This window comes from Typha angustifolia, chromosome 13 (assembly GCF_048772165.1).
Source record: "Typha angustifolia cultivar Huaian chromosome 13, ASM4877216v1, whole genome shotgun sequence".
NCBI lineage: Eukaryota > Viridiplantae > Streptophyta > Magnoliopsida > Poales > Typhaceae > Typha > Typha angustifolia.
In genome coordinates this window covers 16,313,853-16,329,969 of record NC_133251.1, presented here as the reverse complement: position 1 = coordinate 16,329,969, position 16,117 = coordinate 16,313,853, and the positions used below count along the sequence as shown (strand labels likewise).

The 16,117-nt window shown below is 38.1% G+C and overlaps 3 protein-coding genes across 5 annotated transcripts; 2 read left to right on the top strand and 1 right to left on the bottom strand.

Annotated features, from left to right (window-relative positions):
* Positions 1-572: 572 nt before the first annotated feature.
* On the top strand, positions 573-8,072 carry LOC140774807 (protein SUPPRESSOR OF PHYA-105 1-like). Of its 3 annotated transcripts, none has more exons than XM_073117940.1 (9): positions 573-647; positions 1,142-2,710; positions 3,481-3,638; positions 4,312-5,155; positions 5,931-6,077; positions 6,601-6,918; positions 7,016-7,075; positions 7,154-7,441; positions 7,528-8,072. In XM_073117940.1, the coding sequence occupies exons 2-8, from the start codon at positions 1,271-1,273 to the stop codon at positions 7,343-7,345; spliced, it is 3,159 nt and encodes a 1,052-aa protein (XP_072974041.1). In that variant the 5' UTR covers positions 573-647; positions 1,142-1,270; the 3' UTR covers positions 7,346-7,441; positions 7,528-8,072. The 3 variants fall into 3 exon arrangements, with proteins under 3 accessions (XP_072974041.1, XP_072974042.1, XP_072974040.1); XM_073117939.1 differs by having other exon boundaries at positions 579-838; XM_073117941.1 differs by lacking the exons at positions 7,016-7,075; positions 7,154-7,441; positions 7,528-8,072 and having other exon boundaries at positions 577-838; positions 5,931-5,992; positions 6,601-6,816.
* Positions 8,073-8,458: 386 nt separating this feature from the next.
* Positions 8,459-12,832, top strand: LOC140774808 (BTB/POZ domain-containing protein POB1-like). Its single transcript, XM_073117942.1, has 6 exons — positions 8,459-8,921; positions 9,688-9,813; positions 10,722-10,840; positions 10,926-10,989; positions 11,342-11,621; positions 11,737-12,832. Exons 1-6 carry the CDS (start codon positions 8,654-8,656, stop codon positions 12,563-12,565), a joined length of 1,686 nt encoding a protein of 561 aa, XP_072974043.1. The 5' UTR covers positions 8,459-8,653; the 3' UTR covers positions 12,566-12,832.
* A 275-nt stretch (positions 12,833-13,107) lies between these two features.
* Positions 13,108-15,984, bottom strand: LOC140772882 (cytochrome B5-like protein). The gene is made up of 6 exons (XM_073115121.1): positions 15,939-15,984; positions 15,142-15,228; positions 15,033-15,070; positions 14,141-14,218; positions 13,964-14,055; positions 13,108-13,532 (listed from the first exon to the last, which is right to left on the bottom strand). Exons 2-6 carry the CDS (start codon positions 15,218-15,220, stop codon positions 13,466-13,468), a joined length of 354 nt encoding a protein of 117 aa, XP_072971222.1. The 5' UTR covers positions 15,221-15,228; positions 15,939-15,984; the 3' UTR covers positions 13,108-13,465.
* Between the last annotated feature and the right edge of the window lie 133 nt (positions 15,985-16,117).

Sequence of the window (16,117 nt, the reverse complement as noted above, 5' to 3'; positions counted from 1 at the left end):
AACCCTCGAAAGAGGTTGTAATACTGTTTGAGTCATTCGTTGTGTCCGATTATAAACGAGTAAATTAATAATAATATTATTTAATTCGAAACAGAGTAACTGAACTTATTTTAATATAAATCTCTTTGTACTAGTATAATAACTAAATAATAATTTATCTGAGTACGAATTTATTGATATATATTTCTCACTCTTTTTATATTTACTAATTACTATTTTATTTTTAGAAAACCAGTTCAATTATAAGTGACGTTTTCGATCAATTTCACTCTTTATTTTTTCTCCTCGTCACTCCTCTTCTTATATCGCATTAAGTTTTATAATTATATAATTATATAATTATATTGTTTACAATTAAATATTATAACAGTTTAAATCGGTATAAATTTTTAATATGAATTAAGAAAATAAGTATAATAAAGTTAGTATGAACATTATTCTGTAAGTATATGCTTTTATTATTCTGTAATTATTCCACAAAATTCTAGCAGGTTGGTTTGGGGAATTGGGGGTCATAAAGGATTTAGGATGTCGTCGTCACCTGAGTTAAATTGATCGTTACTTTTCCTACTCCGTCTCAAAGCAGCCGAGGAGAGAGAGAGAGAGAGAGAGAGAGAGAGAGAGAGAGAGAGAGAGAGGCTCTCGAGGTAAAACCTCGGTTACTTTCCATTTCGGGAAATTTTAGGGCTCCTGGCTTTTGGTTTCTCGGGGTCTCTTTATAGCTAGTTTTGATGGCTGAGTTGGTGGTCGGCTTCATAGAGCGATGGGATTTGGGGTGCTTTTCATGAAATTTACTGTCGTGCGGATCTCTTCGAGATTGGATTGGTTGAATAAGGCGGTTTGTTTCCAGCTTTCCTTTTGCTTTATTTAGTTACTATCGTTCGTACTCGATGATTGTTGCTTGATTTCTTTTGATTAGCCAATTGGTTTTTCTCTTGGGTTGCACAGGCAATGGTGCGGCTGAGATATTGCTGTTTTTTTTTGATTTGTTTGTGATTTCGCTTGATGGGTGCTAGAAACCTTTGACGAGCTTATTTATATTACTGTTTGTTTTTATTTTCCATTGTTTCGACTGCTTAGGAATTGTCTTAATTTAATGTCCGCTGCTATTTCCGACCTCTTTTGTTTGCTTTATGAACAGAGTTGCTCAGGAATCTCTGAATTTGAGTTTCTGGCCTGTCCAAAGATGGATCTTTTTGATAGTTCCGAAATTTGTTTGACTACCATAGTTGGATTGATGTTTAGTGATTGAATAACTCTGTACAATCACATGGAAGAGACAGCTGAAGTAAATGAGACTGTTGAGAGATCAACAGAAGCTCCTCACATGAAAAACAAAGTGATTGACGAACCGCCACAACAATCGAGTAGCTGCAATATCGTGGAAACAACTGCTCCGGTTGTCTCCCAAGATGCTGAGTGGGCTGAGCATTTCCCTTTTCTTCAGTCGCCTGAGGTATTTCTGGAAACCTTAGATGCGAGGAATATTGATCAAGATGTGAATCCAAATTCTTCATCTCAGCCAGTTTGTACCAACCTTGGCTCTTCAAGCAATCCTGGAGTAATGGTGGAGGAGCTGACATTAAAGAATTACAAGGGTCCTGACCCATCGGTTGGTGGTGGTTCTGGCAGTGAAGAGAAGCCGATTGACAGGAGAGGCCGATGGAATAATTTTACAAGGATGGCTGGGAGGATGAGAGATGCCTCACCCAGAGACACCTTTATGGTGGGGCAACGGGAGGATGCAAATATTGTCGTGGCTCATAAGCCTCCTCCATCCATGTGTCTGTACCCGAGTGTGCAACAGCCGGGAAGTGATGTCCATGCTGACGGAATTCCGGTAAAGGTTACCTCTGGCTTTCCAGAAAATGTGTCCAAGAGTACATTGAAGGGTAAAGGAGTCACCTACCATGGTGTGCAAGAAATGGGTACCCGAGGACACTCTATTGAAAGGTCTAATGCCATTGCGGAGATGACTTCTAATTTGCATAGAAGCTCTGCAAAGGAAGATAGGAAACATCTCTTTGGTGGCGGCAGTGGCTACGGTGTCTTGGATTCCCATCATGGTGTAATTAGCCTGAGGGATTATCTTAAGCCCAGACGCCAAAGGATAAGCAAGGTTGACAACCTGCATATATTTAAGCAGATCCTGGAGCTTGTAGACATCTTCCATTCCCAAGGATTTGCTCTAAAACAGTTGCAACCATCATATTTTAAACTCTCGCCTTCTAATGAAGTTAAATATACTGGTTCTTTTGTACATCAAGAGTCATCTGTCTCAACCAAAACAGATGTCCACTTAACGGACGATCATTTAAATAGGAAAAGGTACTTGGACGATAGTAAATACTCCAATTCCATTTTGGCACTGAAGCACCAGAATGTTGGCAAGCATGGCTATATCGCTACACATCATCACCTACATCCATTTAAGGGTGATTTGAAAGAGGATGGTCAAGGTGAACAAGATGACATTTCTTTGAAATATATAAATTCTAGGTGTGATTTCAGGGAACAGTCAAAACTGGGTGAACCATATGACAATCAAAATATTTCTTGTGGTTCAAGTTCATCTAATTCCAGTGGCCAGCATTCACTATCTGAATGTCAGAAGTTGGAGGAGAGGTGGTATTCTAGGACAGAGGAGCTGAATGAGAGTATACCCCTTTTCTCTTCAAATATCTACAATCTGGGGGTCCTTCTCTTTGAGGTAGAAAAAATGATTCTTTTTGGAATCTTGGTGACGTAGATATATTAACTTTGGTTTCAGATCACCATATATTGGGTATTTCAAGAAGAAAAACATGTATGGGTGGTGGGATATTGTATCCTTGCATGACTTGATTTGATCTTAGGTGCATCATTTAACTTGAGTTTTGCATTGTATGTCATATCGTACAACAATTAGATCATGTGACTTTCACGCTTATATTTTACTCGTAAATTCCCCTGTTTGATTCGTTTTACATGAGAACTTGCTGTCTTTCATTTTTTTCAAAACTTTTGAGGGTTGCTTTCTTGTTCATCAAGTTATTATGAAATGAACTGTCGAAAGGTGAGATATGATAAATAAATATTTAGCATGAAAGAGTTTCTAGCATCCAAGCTAGATATGTAATGTGTGATCAAGATCAATGGCATGGGTTAGCAGAGGCATGCCTTTTGGATTGGCTGGTGCAGTTCATTACTTCATTTAGTTCGAAATGCAGGCATAGTTTAAGAATCACTGAGATGCTTGGCTTGCTTTTTCTAGTTTTAAGGCCATCTGAATGTTGCATCGAATTCTGAAGTAAGTTCCTAAGGAGGTTGACATATTATCTGAAAATCTGCACTCATATCATACTCACTCATTCACCCCTTAGCTATTCTGTTGATCACCATCCAAAGTCTAAATCTTTTTAAAGGCATGTATATATCAAGAACTTACATTCAAGCTGACAGGGGATAGAAGCAGAACTGACTTCTGTTTCCACTTTCCAGCTATTTTGCTATTTTGAAACATGGGAAGAACATACTGCTGCGATGTCGGATCTTTGCTATCGCAAATTTCCTGCACATTTTCTTGCTGGTAATCCTAAAGAAGCTGGGTTTTGTCTTTGGTTGCTACATCCTGAATGTTCTTCTCGGCCAAAGGCAAGGTTAGTATATGCTTACTTTCTTTTTGATGTCCATAAACTTGTTTAATATATCCATATTCAAATTGGCTTCCTTTCTTGACTTGAGTAAGGAAGGCTGAAAACTTGCTAATCCTTAGTTTCTGCTGGTACTCTTGGTTTTGATATCTAATCAGGTTCTGGCAAGTTATTTATTTTAATATTGCTATTTGGGTGGTTTCTATGATGGGAGAGTTGAACAATATAACCTTGCATTCTATTTCTGAAGAAATGTTTATGTAAGCTAATTCATACACCAGGAATACACCTGAACGTATCTCAGCCTGAAACCTTAGGAGAAACAGTTTATTACAGCACGATAGTTTGTCATTGTATATTATACTGTTAATTGTGGCAGAAATAATATTCTGACTTTGTATCTTGGAGGGTTTTGTGTCTTTTATATGCTAGACAAACCTTATTACTTTCTTGAGTTTTCTCTTCTTGTAGTTCATTCCTCTGGTCAGATTCCACCAATCAAATTTCTGCTATGAATGTTGTTGTACAACAAAGTTGTAAAATCATGTGGTTATTTTTGGTTAACTTTTATGTAGGAATCCTGATCTTATGAAAAGAAGAGCTTATCTATAGCATTCAATTATTAAAACTTTTCAAAAATTAGGGTCATCATATAGGCATTTTTCTGTCTTTCTATCAGGGATATTCTCCTATCTGATCTGTTAATTGAAGGTCAAGATTTGTCTTTGTTAGATCAGTCACCAATCTCAATTGATAAAGAGGATGCAGAAGCAGAGTTGTTACTGTCTTTCCTCCTATCAGTGAAAGAACATAGAGAAAAGAAGGCAGATAGATTAGGAGCAGATCTTGGACACATACAAGCAGATATTTTGGAGGTTGAGAAAAGGCAGTCATCAAGATCTGGGCTTCAATTAGATCACAGAGATCTACCAGCAAATTTCAGCAGCCTTCTGGATTTTTACCATCAGAAGGAATCTGCTGAAACAATGATACTGCCAAGGTTGCACAGTTCCAGCATATATGAGGAGAAGTTGATGAGGAATATTGAACAACTTGAAAATGCTTATTTCTCCATGAGATCCAAAATTGAGATCTCTGAAACTGATGCCGCAACTCGGTCAGACAATGATGTTTTGAAGATCCGTGACAGATGTCACCAAGACGAGAATGATGATGATGCATGGATGAAGTCAACTGACCATCTTGGAACCTTTTTTGAGGGCGTTTGCAAGTATGCTCGGTACAACAGATTTGAAATATGTGGAAGCTTGAAGAATTTAGACACCCTTAACTCAGCAAATGTCATTTGTTCTTTGAATTTTGACCGTGATGAAGAGTATTTTGCTGCTGCTGGAGTATCGAAGAAAATTAAGATTTTCGAATTTGGTGCCCTCTTAGATGACAGTGTTGATATTCATTACCCCTTGATTGAGATGCCAAGCAGATCCAAGCTTAGTTGTGTCTGTTGGAATACTTATATCAAGAACTACCTGGCCTCAACAGACTATGAAGGTGTAGTTCAGGTAGGTATTCTTACAAGAAGTAGTTTATGTGGTACAACAGTTCACATACTATATCTAGCTCTTTTTATTTTTTCTTTTTAATTGTGTTTGCTTGATACAATCAAATAATATCGGTGGGTTACTTCATCTAATCAGACTTAAGTTACCTTTTCTTTTCATGTTATATTTTACATCTTCAGAAGGTAAATTTTTTGGAGGGTGTCAACTGATAGAAAATGGGTGCAAACTGTTACACAAGGAGTAAGTTGGTACATCATAGGTTGATCATGCTTCATACTAACATAGTCCAAAACCTGTAGTGAAGACTAAGAACGTAGGTATTTCACTACAATTTTAATGCATTTGCATTGAGATTAACTTGTATCTGAAGTCTCTATATAAATATTTAATTGCAACCATTTTTTTTTAATTTGTCAATTCTTGGGTGTAGAATTGTTGAATGTCATTGGCATGCATCCAGCAGGTTTGCTCATTGGTGTATCTGGTTACTAGAAGAATGTAATATTTTAGATTTTAATGGCCTCTTTTTTATTTTGTTTCTTTTTCGTTTTTCTATATGATTGAGAATTATCTTTCTTGTTACCAATTATAATTTCAACAATGTTGTTAGTGTTTCCTTTTCCTTTTCAAATTACCTCGAGTGAAACCATCTTATCTCTCTGCTTTTCTTTTTATGGATGAAAAGAAAAATGAGGCTGCTTTGAATAGTTATTGCTCTTTTTTGCCTAGGTTTTCTTGCAAGGTAATGTAATCTGATTGGCGTCATGGCGTGCAGTTATGGGATGCAAGCACCGGTCAAGGATTCATACGGTTCAGAGAGCATACAAAAAGAGCTTGGTCAGTCAATTTCTCACAAGTAGACCCTACTAAGCTGGCCAGTGGAAGTGATGACTATTCTGTAAAAGTCTGGAGCATTAATGAGGCATGGTTTCTATGTTTGTCATGCATTATAGCAACTAATCATTTTCTTATATCAAAGTGCTCGATGGAAATACAAACTTCAATGAGTAAACGACAACTCAAATAGTTTTGACATTTGTGATGCCATATTAAGGTTGTAAGTACCGTTGGGACCAGGCATTCGACTGACCTGTTGGCACAGTATTGTGGCATCACAGTGTGCACTACAGCTTAGCATGCCTTGTGTTATGTCACGCTATCCTGGTACTTATGCAAGGTCAAATGCTGGTTGGCACATTTAATCTGTGCCTTTTGCATGAAGTCACATATGACATTATTGTCTTTGTCCTGGCACAGATATCCATTTTCACCAATATGCTGGCATATAAAGTGGAAATGAGTTAATGATACCCCATATTTTAAGCAAATATTACATTAGCATTTGGGTACCTTCTTGTTTTGTGCTTAATTTTAAGCTAACCACAATTTATTGGTGATACTTAGTCCCATGCTCTACTTTTACTTAATGTATATTCTCTTGTCAGGAAAAATGCATCAATACAATCAGGAATATGGCCAATGTATGCTGCGTTCAGTACTCCCCACACTCATCCGTTTTATTAGCTGCTGGCTCTTCCGATTACAGAATATATTGTTATGACCTGCGAAATACAAGGATCCCTTGGTGTACCCTTGCTGGACATGGGAAGGCCGTTAGCTACGTGAAATTCCTAGATTCTCAAACACTTATTTCTGCGTCAACTGATAACTCCTTGAAGATCTGGGATCTTAATAGAACTACTTCTAGTGGAATATCCTCTGACGCTTGCAGCCTGACCTTAAGCGGTCATACTAATGAGAAGGTTTGTAACTTGCTTTTTTCAGTGTCAATCCATGAATATCTCTTTAGGCATCTACAACTATTGAATTACCCAAAAACTTGGATTTTCTATCCTGCAGAATTTTGTGGGTTTATCTGTTTATGATGGATATATAACATGCGGTTCAGAAACAAATGAAGTAAGTATCATAATTGCCCTTTTTGATTGACGAAAGATGTTGTCTTTTCTAATCTGAGATTTTACTGTTCCTCCCCAGGTTTATGCATACTATAGAACTTTCCCCATGCCAGTAACTTCCCACAAGTTTGGGTCAATTGATCCAATTACGGGGCAAGAGATTAGTGACGATGGTTCCCAGTTTGTCACGAGTGTTTGCTGGAGAGGCAAGTCAGATATGGTAGTTGCTGCTAACTCCAGTGGCAGCATAAAAGTTCTGCGGCTGGTCTAGTTAGGAGACTGAAAGTACTAATCACCACAGATAATTTCTGAGCTCCCACGCGAGGAAAGATAGCCTGCTTGAGTGCTTGCGTGATGAACTACACTGGTGAATTGATCCTGAAATACATTGTGCTAGTCACTGCTTTCTAGCTAGGAGATCAGCTTCCTTACTGATCATATTATTTTCTCCAGGTGATGATGGCGATTTGGATTTATGATTGCACAAGCTGTGGGTTCAATAGCATCCTTACTTGCCAACATGTCAACTGGGGATTTCGCCTTCCCTGTGCTATACAGAGGTTCTTTCCCAGCTGAACCGATATTGATGACAATTATAGGAAAAAAGAGATCTCCAGAATGTAGAATGTCTGGACCAATCTAATATCGCACCTAATAGGATGACGGTGCATGTATCTTTGGACACATCTTACAATGTTGCACATGTCGATCGGGTAGTGCTCACTTGATTGATGAACAAGTGGGGCATTCATTCAAGTTACATACTAGAGTTGGATAATGCGTATAGGCTTTGTAAAGGCCCATAGGGTGTTCTATTTATCTAACTAGTTTTCAGCATTATGTTTTAAAGGTTTCCCATCTCAGGTTATTCACAGGAAGGTACTTGTAGGAAGATACTTGTATGTTTTGTATCCAGATATGGATTTTGTTATATGTGAATCATTCTTTACAGAAGGACTAGAGCAGTTGGAATGGATACTTTTAAACTTTTCTTTTTCCCTTTTTGTACATCTTATGTCTGGAGTTGTGCAATTTGTATGATTTCTTCATATGACAAGGGTTGTAACTGCAAATATAAGCCCAAGGAAAATGCATTGTATTTTTTCCTCAAAGAAAAAAAAAAAAAAAACAGGGGGAAAGGGAGCATAAGTTGTTGTCGTTAGTCATCAAAATTACATTTTTGCCCCTGTACTTTAAATTCTGAGCGTTGCAACCAACAACTTTATTAGAATCACAACGGACGCCCGAATACGAAACTTTAAGCTTTCTTCCGTTGCGAAGTGAAACGTCTAATGGTTAGCCTCGGAATTAGGCTCCAACTCCAGGGGCATTTAGGGGTTAAAATAAAACACCTATGCAGGACTGTTGGATTTGTGTACAACTTGTAAGTTCTTCGTTCGTTCTATTTTCGAGCGCTCTTCTCTTCTCTTCTCTTCTCTTCTCTTCTCTTTTCTTCTTCTCTGGTCAATCCTTCTCTACCTTCGTCTCTTTCTTTTCTTCTCTGGTCAATCCTTCTCTTCTCGATTCGTTAGGGTTGCTGTTAGGATTAGGGTTTTGAGGGGTTTCTTCTCCTCAGTTGATGCGAGAAGGGAATCGAGGGAAGGGGAAGGGGAAGGGGAAAGGGAAAGGAAAGGGCATAAGAGCGATGGATCCGGACTTCTCCCACGCGAGCAGCGACCAAAATTTCGAGTTCGCCTTCAACTCGAGCAACTTCTCCGACCGAGTCCTCCGGATCGAGATCGTCGCCGGACCGCCGGAGAGCAAGTCCGACGGCGAGGGTGGCGACGGCATCTCCGACTGGGCCAGGCACCGCAAGCGCCGGAGGGAGGAGATGAAGAAGGAGAAAGGTATCCTCCCGGATGTTTGCTGACATTTAGGTTTTGCCCTAATTTTTGCCCTAATTATTATATTTGGCGTTGACGCGGTGTGCTGTGAATTGAGTTTGAATTCTTGTGAAATAACGGATGAATGTTGGCGAGGGCCTGGGATGTAGATTCCATCTAACAAGAATTCTCAGAAAGCCTTTCTTTATTTCTTTCTTTTTTATTATTTATTTGTTTTTATTTATGCCGTGGAGGAAGCAGGCAACTGATTGTGTGCTCGAGACCTTTACTCTAGTGGGTGTATATGGATAAAACTCCTATTTTATTCTACATGGATTGCCATTTCTCCATAAAATTTGTTAGGTGTGAGATTGATAATGGTAATTTTGCTGGGTTAAAAACAACTGAATAGACATAGTGATTCTTATAAAGTAATTTGAGGATTGTTGTATTCTTTTTCTTTTATCTTTTTTCCCTTGTTAGGGACAGGAGCTTGTTTATGTGATCTAAACTGGCCTCAAATTATGATGTCTTAGAAATCTAATTGCCTTCTGTGGCAGTTTTGGTGTATAATTATATAAAAGCATCGTGCAGAACTTCCCCCAGTATGGCCTAGTGAGAGACTTAGGACTCCTTGTTATCAACAATAGTTTTCTATTTCATCGTACTTATAAATGCATTTTCTTCCATGGTACATGATGTTTTTGCAATGTGCTTAGACAATCTTTTATATAGTGGAATAAAATTGAATTTCTGAACCTATCAATAGTAACTTTCTGCTTGTCTGTAGCTGCGGAGTTTGCAGTATACAATTCAGAGCACATTGTGGACTCTAACCAGCCTGACACTGAGGATGGTGTGGCATATGAAAATCATGACGAGGAAGCTGTAGCTATGGTTGAAGAATCTCCATCAGGTACTGGTTAAATTTGTCAACTGCTAAGTTTCTTACTGGATGCATAGTATGATCCTTTCACATTATATGCAAGACAAAGGTTGCAAGTATTTTAGCTAATCATTGTTCTGACTTCATGCTTTGTCATTCATAATTTTGATGCTGACCGGTGAACATTTCTATCCTACTGTTATCTCTAGGTTGCCTACTTCAGTGTCTTTCATGGCATCTGCAACTATTTTTTCTTATCATCTCCGTGAAGGTGTGAACCTGCAAGTATTTTAGCTAATTGAGGTTCCAACTTCATGCTTTGTCATTCATAGCTGTTGATGCTGGCTGGTTGACATTTCTATCCTACTGTTATCTCTAGGTTGCCTAATTTAGTGTTTTCATGACATCTGCCACTATTTTTTTTTATCATCTCTGTGAACTTCTTGATCACATGAATCTTCTGTCTTTTGTACTCATCAGCTTAGATATCTGATTCACACTATTTGTACCAGACCTTTTCTATTACCATGTTGGAATTCTTTACTGCTTGGCCCTTCCTACGTTCATTTTTATTTTGATTATTAAGCAAGTGTTCAAAAGTTTTACTTAGCACCTTTCGGTTGTTTTTAGCGGTTTTGGGCCTGCAACAAATAATGAGTAGCTCCTTCCCACACCGGCAGCTCCACAAACACAAATACTGGTTTTCTTAAATTGTAATTTAGTCCTCATCTTCAACAAGCACAGGTTCCTACCATACTATCACATTTGGGCAAATCTCCCCTTTTCCTCTGTCTCCATAAGCTGCTTATTAAGGTTCTTGATCTCGCTAGTGCACTCCTCTTTTGCCATAACAATCTATAATTCTATTTGTTGTTTTTGCACTGTTATTATTTTGTTAGATAAGATCAATCTGATTTTTGCCTTGTCCATTGACTTAGGTGATGAGCCTTCGCAGTGCAGTGATTCCTCCTGGAATATGGATTGTTCTCCTGTTCGGGTGAAAACTATACATATCAGTTCTGCAATATTAGCTGCAAAAAGTCCCTTTTTCTACAAGGTAAGATATATAGACACGAATAGACAGACATGCTTGTCTTTACTTTTTCTTACTCTTCCTGATCACTTTTTCATTAATCACTCAGCTTTTTTCAAATGGCATGCGGGAATCCGACCAGCGACATGCTACTTTGCGAATTAATGCCTCTGGTAAACTGGATTTTTTTTTACTGATAATGCTCTCTCTCTCTCTCTCTCTCTCTCTCTCTCTCTATATATATATATATATATATATATATATATATATATACATATACATATATATCTACATATGCATGTGTATTTGTGTATATATATACTTTTGGTTTTTGAATGTGCATTATATATGGTGGCTTTAGTTGCATGTTGTGGACATATTTATATATTTATATGCATGTTTCTGTGTGTTACCTAGGATGTCAACATTGAAGTACCTAGATGTTATCCTTGAAAATAGAGGAAGCTGCTCCCACGTTGGTGCCTTTGGGATAACTAATCTTTCTTTATCTCCTTTCTGCAACAGAGGAAGCTGCTCTGATGGAACTCTTAAGCTTTATGTACAGTGGAAAATTATTAACCACTTCAGCTCCTCTCCTATTGGATGTGCTGATGGCTGCTGATAAATATGAGGTTGCATCTTGCATGAGGCACTGTAGTCAGTTGTTAAGGAGTTTGCCTATGACTAAGGATTCTGCTCTACTCTATTTGGAGCTTCCTTCCAGTGTTTCCATGGCCTCTGCAGTCCAATCCTTAACTGATGCAGCAAAGGACTTCCTTGCTAATAATTTTAAAGACCTAACGAAGTAAGTGGTTCTATAATAAACTTGAGTTAGTTCTACTTTATACTTGAAAGAAAACTTGAGATTGGTTAGTACTTGTTATGCTAGTGAATTTAATTATCAGTATCTTCTTTGTCAGGCCCCAGGATGGAGTACTGGAACTTCCTCTGGTTGGAATTGAGGCTATTCTCTCTAGTGACAACCTCCAAGTAGCATCAGAGGATGCAGTCTATGATTTCGTCCTCAAGTGGGCTCGTCGTCATTACCCTAATGTGGAGGAACGAAGAGAGATCCTAGGGTCCCGTCTTTGCCGACTCGTACGGTTCCCTTACATGACCTGCAGGAAACTCAAGAAGGTTCTCACACAAAATGATCTAGACCATGAAATTGCCTCCAAGTCTGTCCTTGAGGCTCTCTTCTTCAAGGCCGAAACACCGCACAGGCAGCGTACCCTTGCAGCGGAGGAATCAACTAGCCGACGGTTTGTAGAGCGTGCCTACAAGTATCGGCCTGTCAAGATGCTTGAGTTTGAGTCGCCCCACCCGCAGTGCGTCGTCTATTTGGATCTGAAGCGGGAGGAGTGCGCTAACCTTTTCCCATCAGGACGGGTCTACTCTCAAGCATTTCATCTTGGGGGGCAAGGGTTCTTCCTATCAGCTCACTGCAACTTAGATCAACAAAATTCATTCCACTGCTTTGGTTTATTTCTAGGGATGCAAGAGAAGGGCTCTGTCAGCTTTACAGTAGACTACGAATTTGCTGCCCGGACAAGGCCATCTGGGGAGTTCTCAAGCAAATATAAGGGATTCTACACCTTTACAGGAGGTAAGGCAGTCGGCTACAGGAACCTTTTTGCCGTTGCTTGGACATCATTCATAGCGGATGACAGTCTCTACTTCATTAATGATGTTCTCCACTTGAGAGCTGAGTTGACCATTAAGAACACGCAACATCCGCAGTTGCATTAAGCCCTCAACTGTAATTGATGTTGTCTTAGTAGTCTTATATGTTTTGTGCTTATCGGCTTTAATTGCTTTCTTGGTATTGAGAGCTTGCACGCTTGTATATGGTCTGATGTGCAATGCTTAGTTTTGAGATGTTTTTTTTTTTGGGTTACTATGCTCTATCTGGATGATAGCAAGAAAGTTTTTATGATTATAGAAGTAGCATCTAATGCGCCTTTCAAGGTCTTTGTTTGCATTTTTTAGCTTGTAATGGTAGCAGATTTTATGTTTTAAATGCTACTACACACTGGTTCTTCATGAACAGATGAAACCATATATCTGGGTGAAAGAACGTAACAGAGGAGAGAATACGAGGAAGGTGGAGACCGGATAAAGCCTGTGGCGTTTTAATTTCTGTTCCATTTTTACAATAATAATAATAAAAAAACTCTGTTCCATTTGCAGTTCTGGGTCAGTTTCTGTTGTTATCTTTACGAAATTACTACAATGCCTATATAAGATGTACTATACAAAATAAACCTGTACAGAGTAAAGACTAAAGGTACTGAATAAAGTAACCAAAATTGTCATCCAATTGCTGCTTTTACAAGAGATTTCATGCTCATGTACTTTGCAGGTCGTCACTTAAGCCAATAAGATACTTGTAGACAGTTAAATTAATTCTGAGCTACTAATTTGCGAAACAGAAAATTGAGGGCTTAAAAAGCAGTCCATATCTACACAGAGATACCACCAAACTAATGCTTTAAATGATCACCAGTTATGCTGAAATAACAGATCACGCAGACAATTATATGTAGATCTAACACAACGTTAAGAGAATCCGTGCTCCAACACTAAATCTTAAAGGGATTTGATACAAAGTTCATGAGATACTTTCCTTGAATTCTAATATGTTCAATATCAGGGCTTCAAGTCACCAATATAGAACTCATCAACCATGTCAAAAACCCGTGTAGCATGTTGTGGCCTGCAAATCCAGAAAAAAAAATTCAATCAAAAGGCCGGGGAGAGCAGAAGAACAAAACCTTTCAGGGAGATGAAAGCCAATTGCACAACTCATAATAAGTCTTCTAGAAGGGATACAAGAAGAAGAAGTCTATAACTACTACTTATGTTGCAACACTGATGGGTAGATAAAGCCTCTATGAATCTGGAAAGAAAGTTATTAATGTCTCTCATGAGTAAAAATGTGGTGTAATTAAGTCATTTTTCGATTACTCATAAGTCATGACTACCTATATAGATGGGCATCACAGGACATCATTAAGTCATTAAAAAATCTGTCAACTTCTCTAGTGCTTAAGATATATTAGATAAAGTAATTCTACAAAGAAACATCAAACACAAACTAGCATGCAGTCTAAAATAGCTTTCAACATCATCATAGAAGGTACAAACCCGTAAAAACCTTCTGTTGAATCACCTCCAGCATTATTTAGTATAGCATCACCACCTGGGTGTTCCTCAACATAGGGAGTGACATCATATACCTGCACACATTGCCAAATTACTTTCTTCCAGGAAGCATACTTTAAAACCCGGAGGAAGAAAAGCAGTAATAGTATATCATACAACCTTGCCTTTTACAATGATCCAGCAATCCTTTCTAGCATTATGTTGTGAGACCTCCTCTTTTGTGTAAGTCCTCAATGTCTATGTACCAAATTTATGAAGAAAAAGAGTAGCATATAAGAATGCTGTATAACTCACCTTTCTATGATGAGTGAGTGTTTCCTATATGCCACTATAATGTTCATTAATCAGTAATATGAAATTCACATAGCAAAGAATTAGATAAAGACATATCAAATATGTCAACATAAAGGGTTTGATCAGGATTTTCTATGGAATAATTTAATCATGTTGCAATACAGATTTCTGCAGAAACACAATAAGAAAACAGGTTTCTGCATACAAAATGGGCTTCATGTCAAGCTTGTCTCAACTATTTAAAGTTTTAAACAACATCAGCTATTATGAGATCAAAAGGAAAAGAAACTAGCTGAATTGTAATCTAATTTCATATCTACCAACTACCACATGAATTTAAAAACAATCATGGATTAAAATTGTTAAAAGGTTTTAGTATGTGAAATGACCGTTGGATATCCTTCCAAAAGGTGCATATGCCTACATTACATCATAATTAACTATACTATACTACGGAAAATCACAACAATGTTATTACCACACCGGCCATCTGACATAGAAGAAGGATAAATCCTAAATCTTAATTCTTTGGGAGACTCATCTGAAGGTTCCACAACTGAAATAAATCTCTAATTATATTTCCATAGGGAAGAATAACTCAAGAAATGTAAATCTCTAATTATATTTCCATGATCACAGACTCGGCCTTCACTTTCTCAAAGAGAACTTGTGTCTAATATTGCAATTTTCTATTTACAAATTCCAATGCTGACTAATGCAATAAGCACAACTTATAAACTGAGTTCAAATTCTGTACCTTCCTGTTGACATTGGAAGGAGTTCCTTTTGCTTTACCTGCAAAGCATACCTTGTTTGATATATGCAGAACAAAATTAGGATAATGAAGGGAATTATATTAATGGTACCTTTCTTGTGCGATCTTGGGATGACAAAGAGGGCTCCTAGTACAACAAGGACAATCAATGTGATGACAACAATATCCATTTTCCCTCCTGGAACAATATATCAGATGATAGCAGTTTAGTCACAACTCACAAATGTGGGACAAAAAATAGTCTAGATGACATATTACACAGCCAGTGACAAAACCTCTGGGCTGGATCCTGGATTACTATGAAGTGTGAACATTCATACATATAACTAGGTCTCCTTTTAATTCAACTACTATCCCTTGTCAGGAAGCAAAAGATTGCTGAGTTTGGGAAGACTAATTATGTTTGGGATCAAACATTCTATATCAGATTATCAGTTGCATTTGGGTAATTTTCATAATTACCAGATCAGAATTGAAGAAGAACTAGAACAGAAAGAGCCATGATTTATGCTTAGTCTAATTATCTGCCAAATACTCGGTGTTGCTAATGTATGTGGCTTGGTAGGGGAAAAGTGTGCTTTCGATATTACTAAACACACAAGTTAGTAAATTCACATTATCAACAATCAGTATTTGGCAGATAATTAGACTAAGCACTTTTGGTGTATTAGATTCCAAAAAAGCTTACGGTCTTCCATCTGTTAACCATCTAACAGGGTATTAAGTTACAAAAATCTCAAATCTTTGCACTTCGAAACCCACAATGGCGTGTAGATTATAAAAGTAGAGTGAGCGAATTGATCCTTTTCGACAAAATAAATAGTGAGTAGATTACAGAAGGGAACATCGAGACAGTACTGGAATTAGGGAAAGGGAAGTGAAGCCTACGGTGAGAGGAGTCGAAGCGAAGAGAAGAAAAGCGAAGCGAGACGCCACCGGCGACGACGGCGAGACTACTCGGATCGGACTCTGGAGTATGATTTAGGGAAGTGAATTGGGATTGGCTAGTTGGGTGCCACTTCCTGGCGAGGGCAAAGGAGTCTTTTCAGCTCGGTAGGCACTGGCCA

Excerpts from the sequence above, each read along its gene's own strand:
- LOC140774807 (XM_073117940.1), top strand. The coding sequence starts at position 1,271 with ATGGAAGAGACAGCTGAAGTAAATGAGACTGTTGAGAGATCAACAGAA. Across the intron at positions 2,711-3,480 it reads TGGGGGTCCTTCTCTTTGAG|CTATTTTGCTATTTTGAAAC; the intron begins GTAGAAAAAATG and ends TCCACTTTCCAG. Across the intron at positions 6,078-6,600 it reads AAGTCTGGAGCATTAATGAG|GAAAAATGCATCAATACAAT; the intron begins GCATGGTTTCTA and ends TTCTCTTGTCAG.
- LOC140774808 (XM_073117942.1), top strand. The coding sequence starts at position 8,654 with ATGCGAGAAGGGAATCGAGGGAAGGGGAAGGGGAAGGGGAAAGGGAAA. Across the intron at positions 8,922-9,687 it reads GGAGATGAAGAAGGAGAAAG|CTGCGGAGTTTGCAGTATAC; the intron begins GTATCCTCCCGG and ends GCTTGTCTGTAG. Across the intron at positions 10,841-10,925 it reads AAAGTCCCTTTTTCTACAAG|CTTTTTTCAAATGGCATGCG; the intron begins GTAAGATATATA and ends TTAATCACTCAG.
- LOC140772882 (XM_073115121.1), bottom strand. The coding sequence starts at position 15,220 with ATGGATATTGTTGTCATCACATTGATTGTCCTTGTTGTACTAGGAGCC. Across the intron at positions 14,219-15,032 it reads CTTCCAATGTCAACAGGAAG|ACATTGAGGACTTACACAAA; the intron begins GTACAGAATTTG and ends TTTGGTACATAG. Across the intron at positions 14,056-14,140 it reads GGATCATTGTAAAAGGCAAG|GTATATGATGTCACTCCCTA; the intron begins GTTGTATGATAT and ends CAATGTGTGCAG.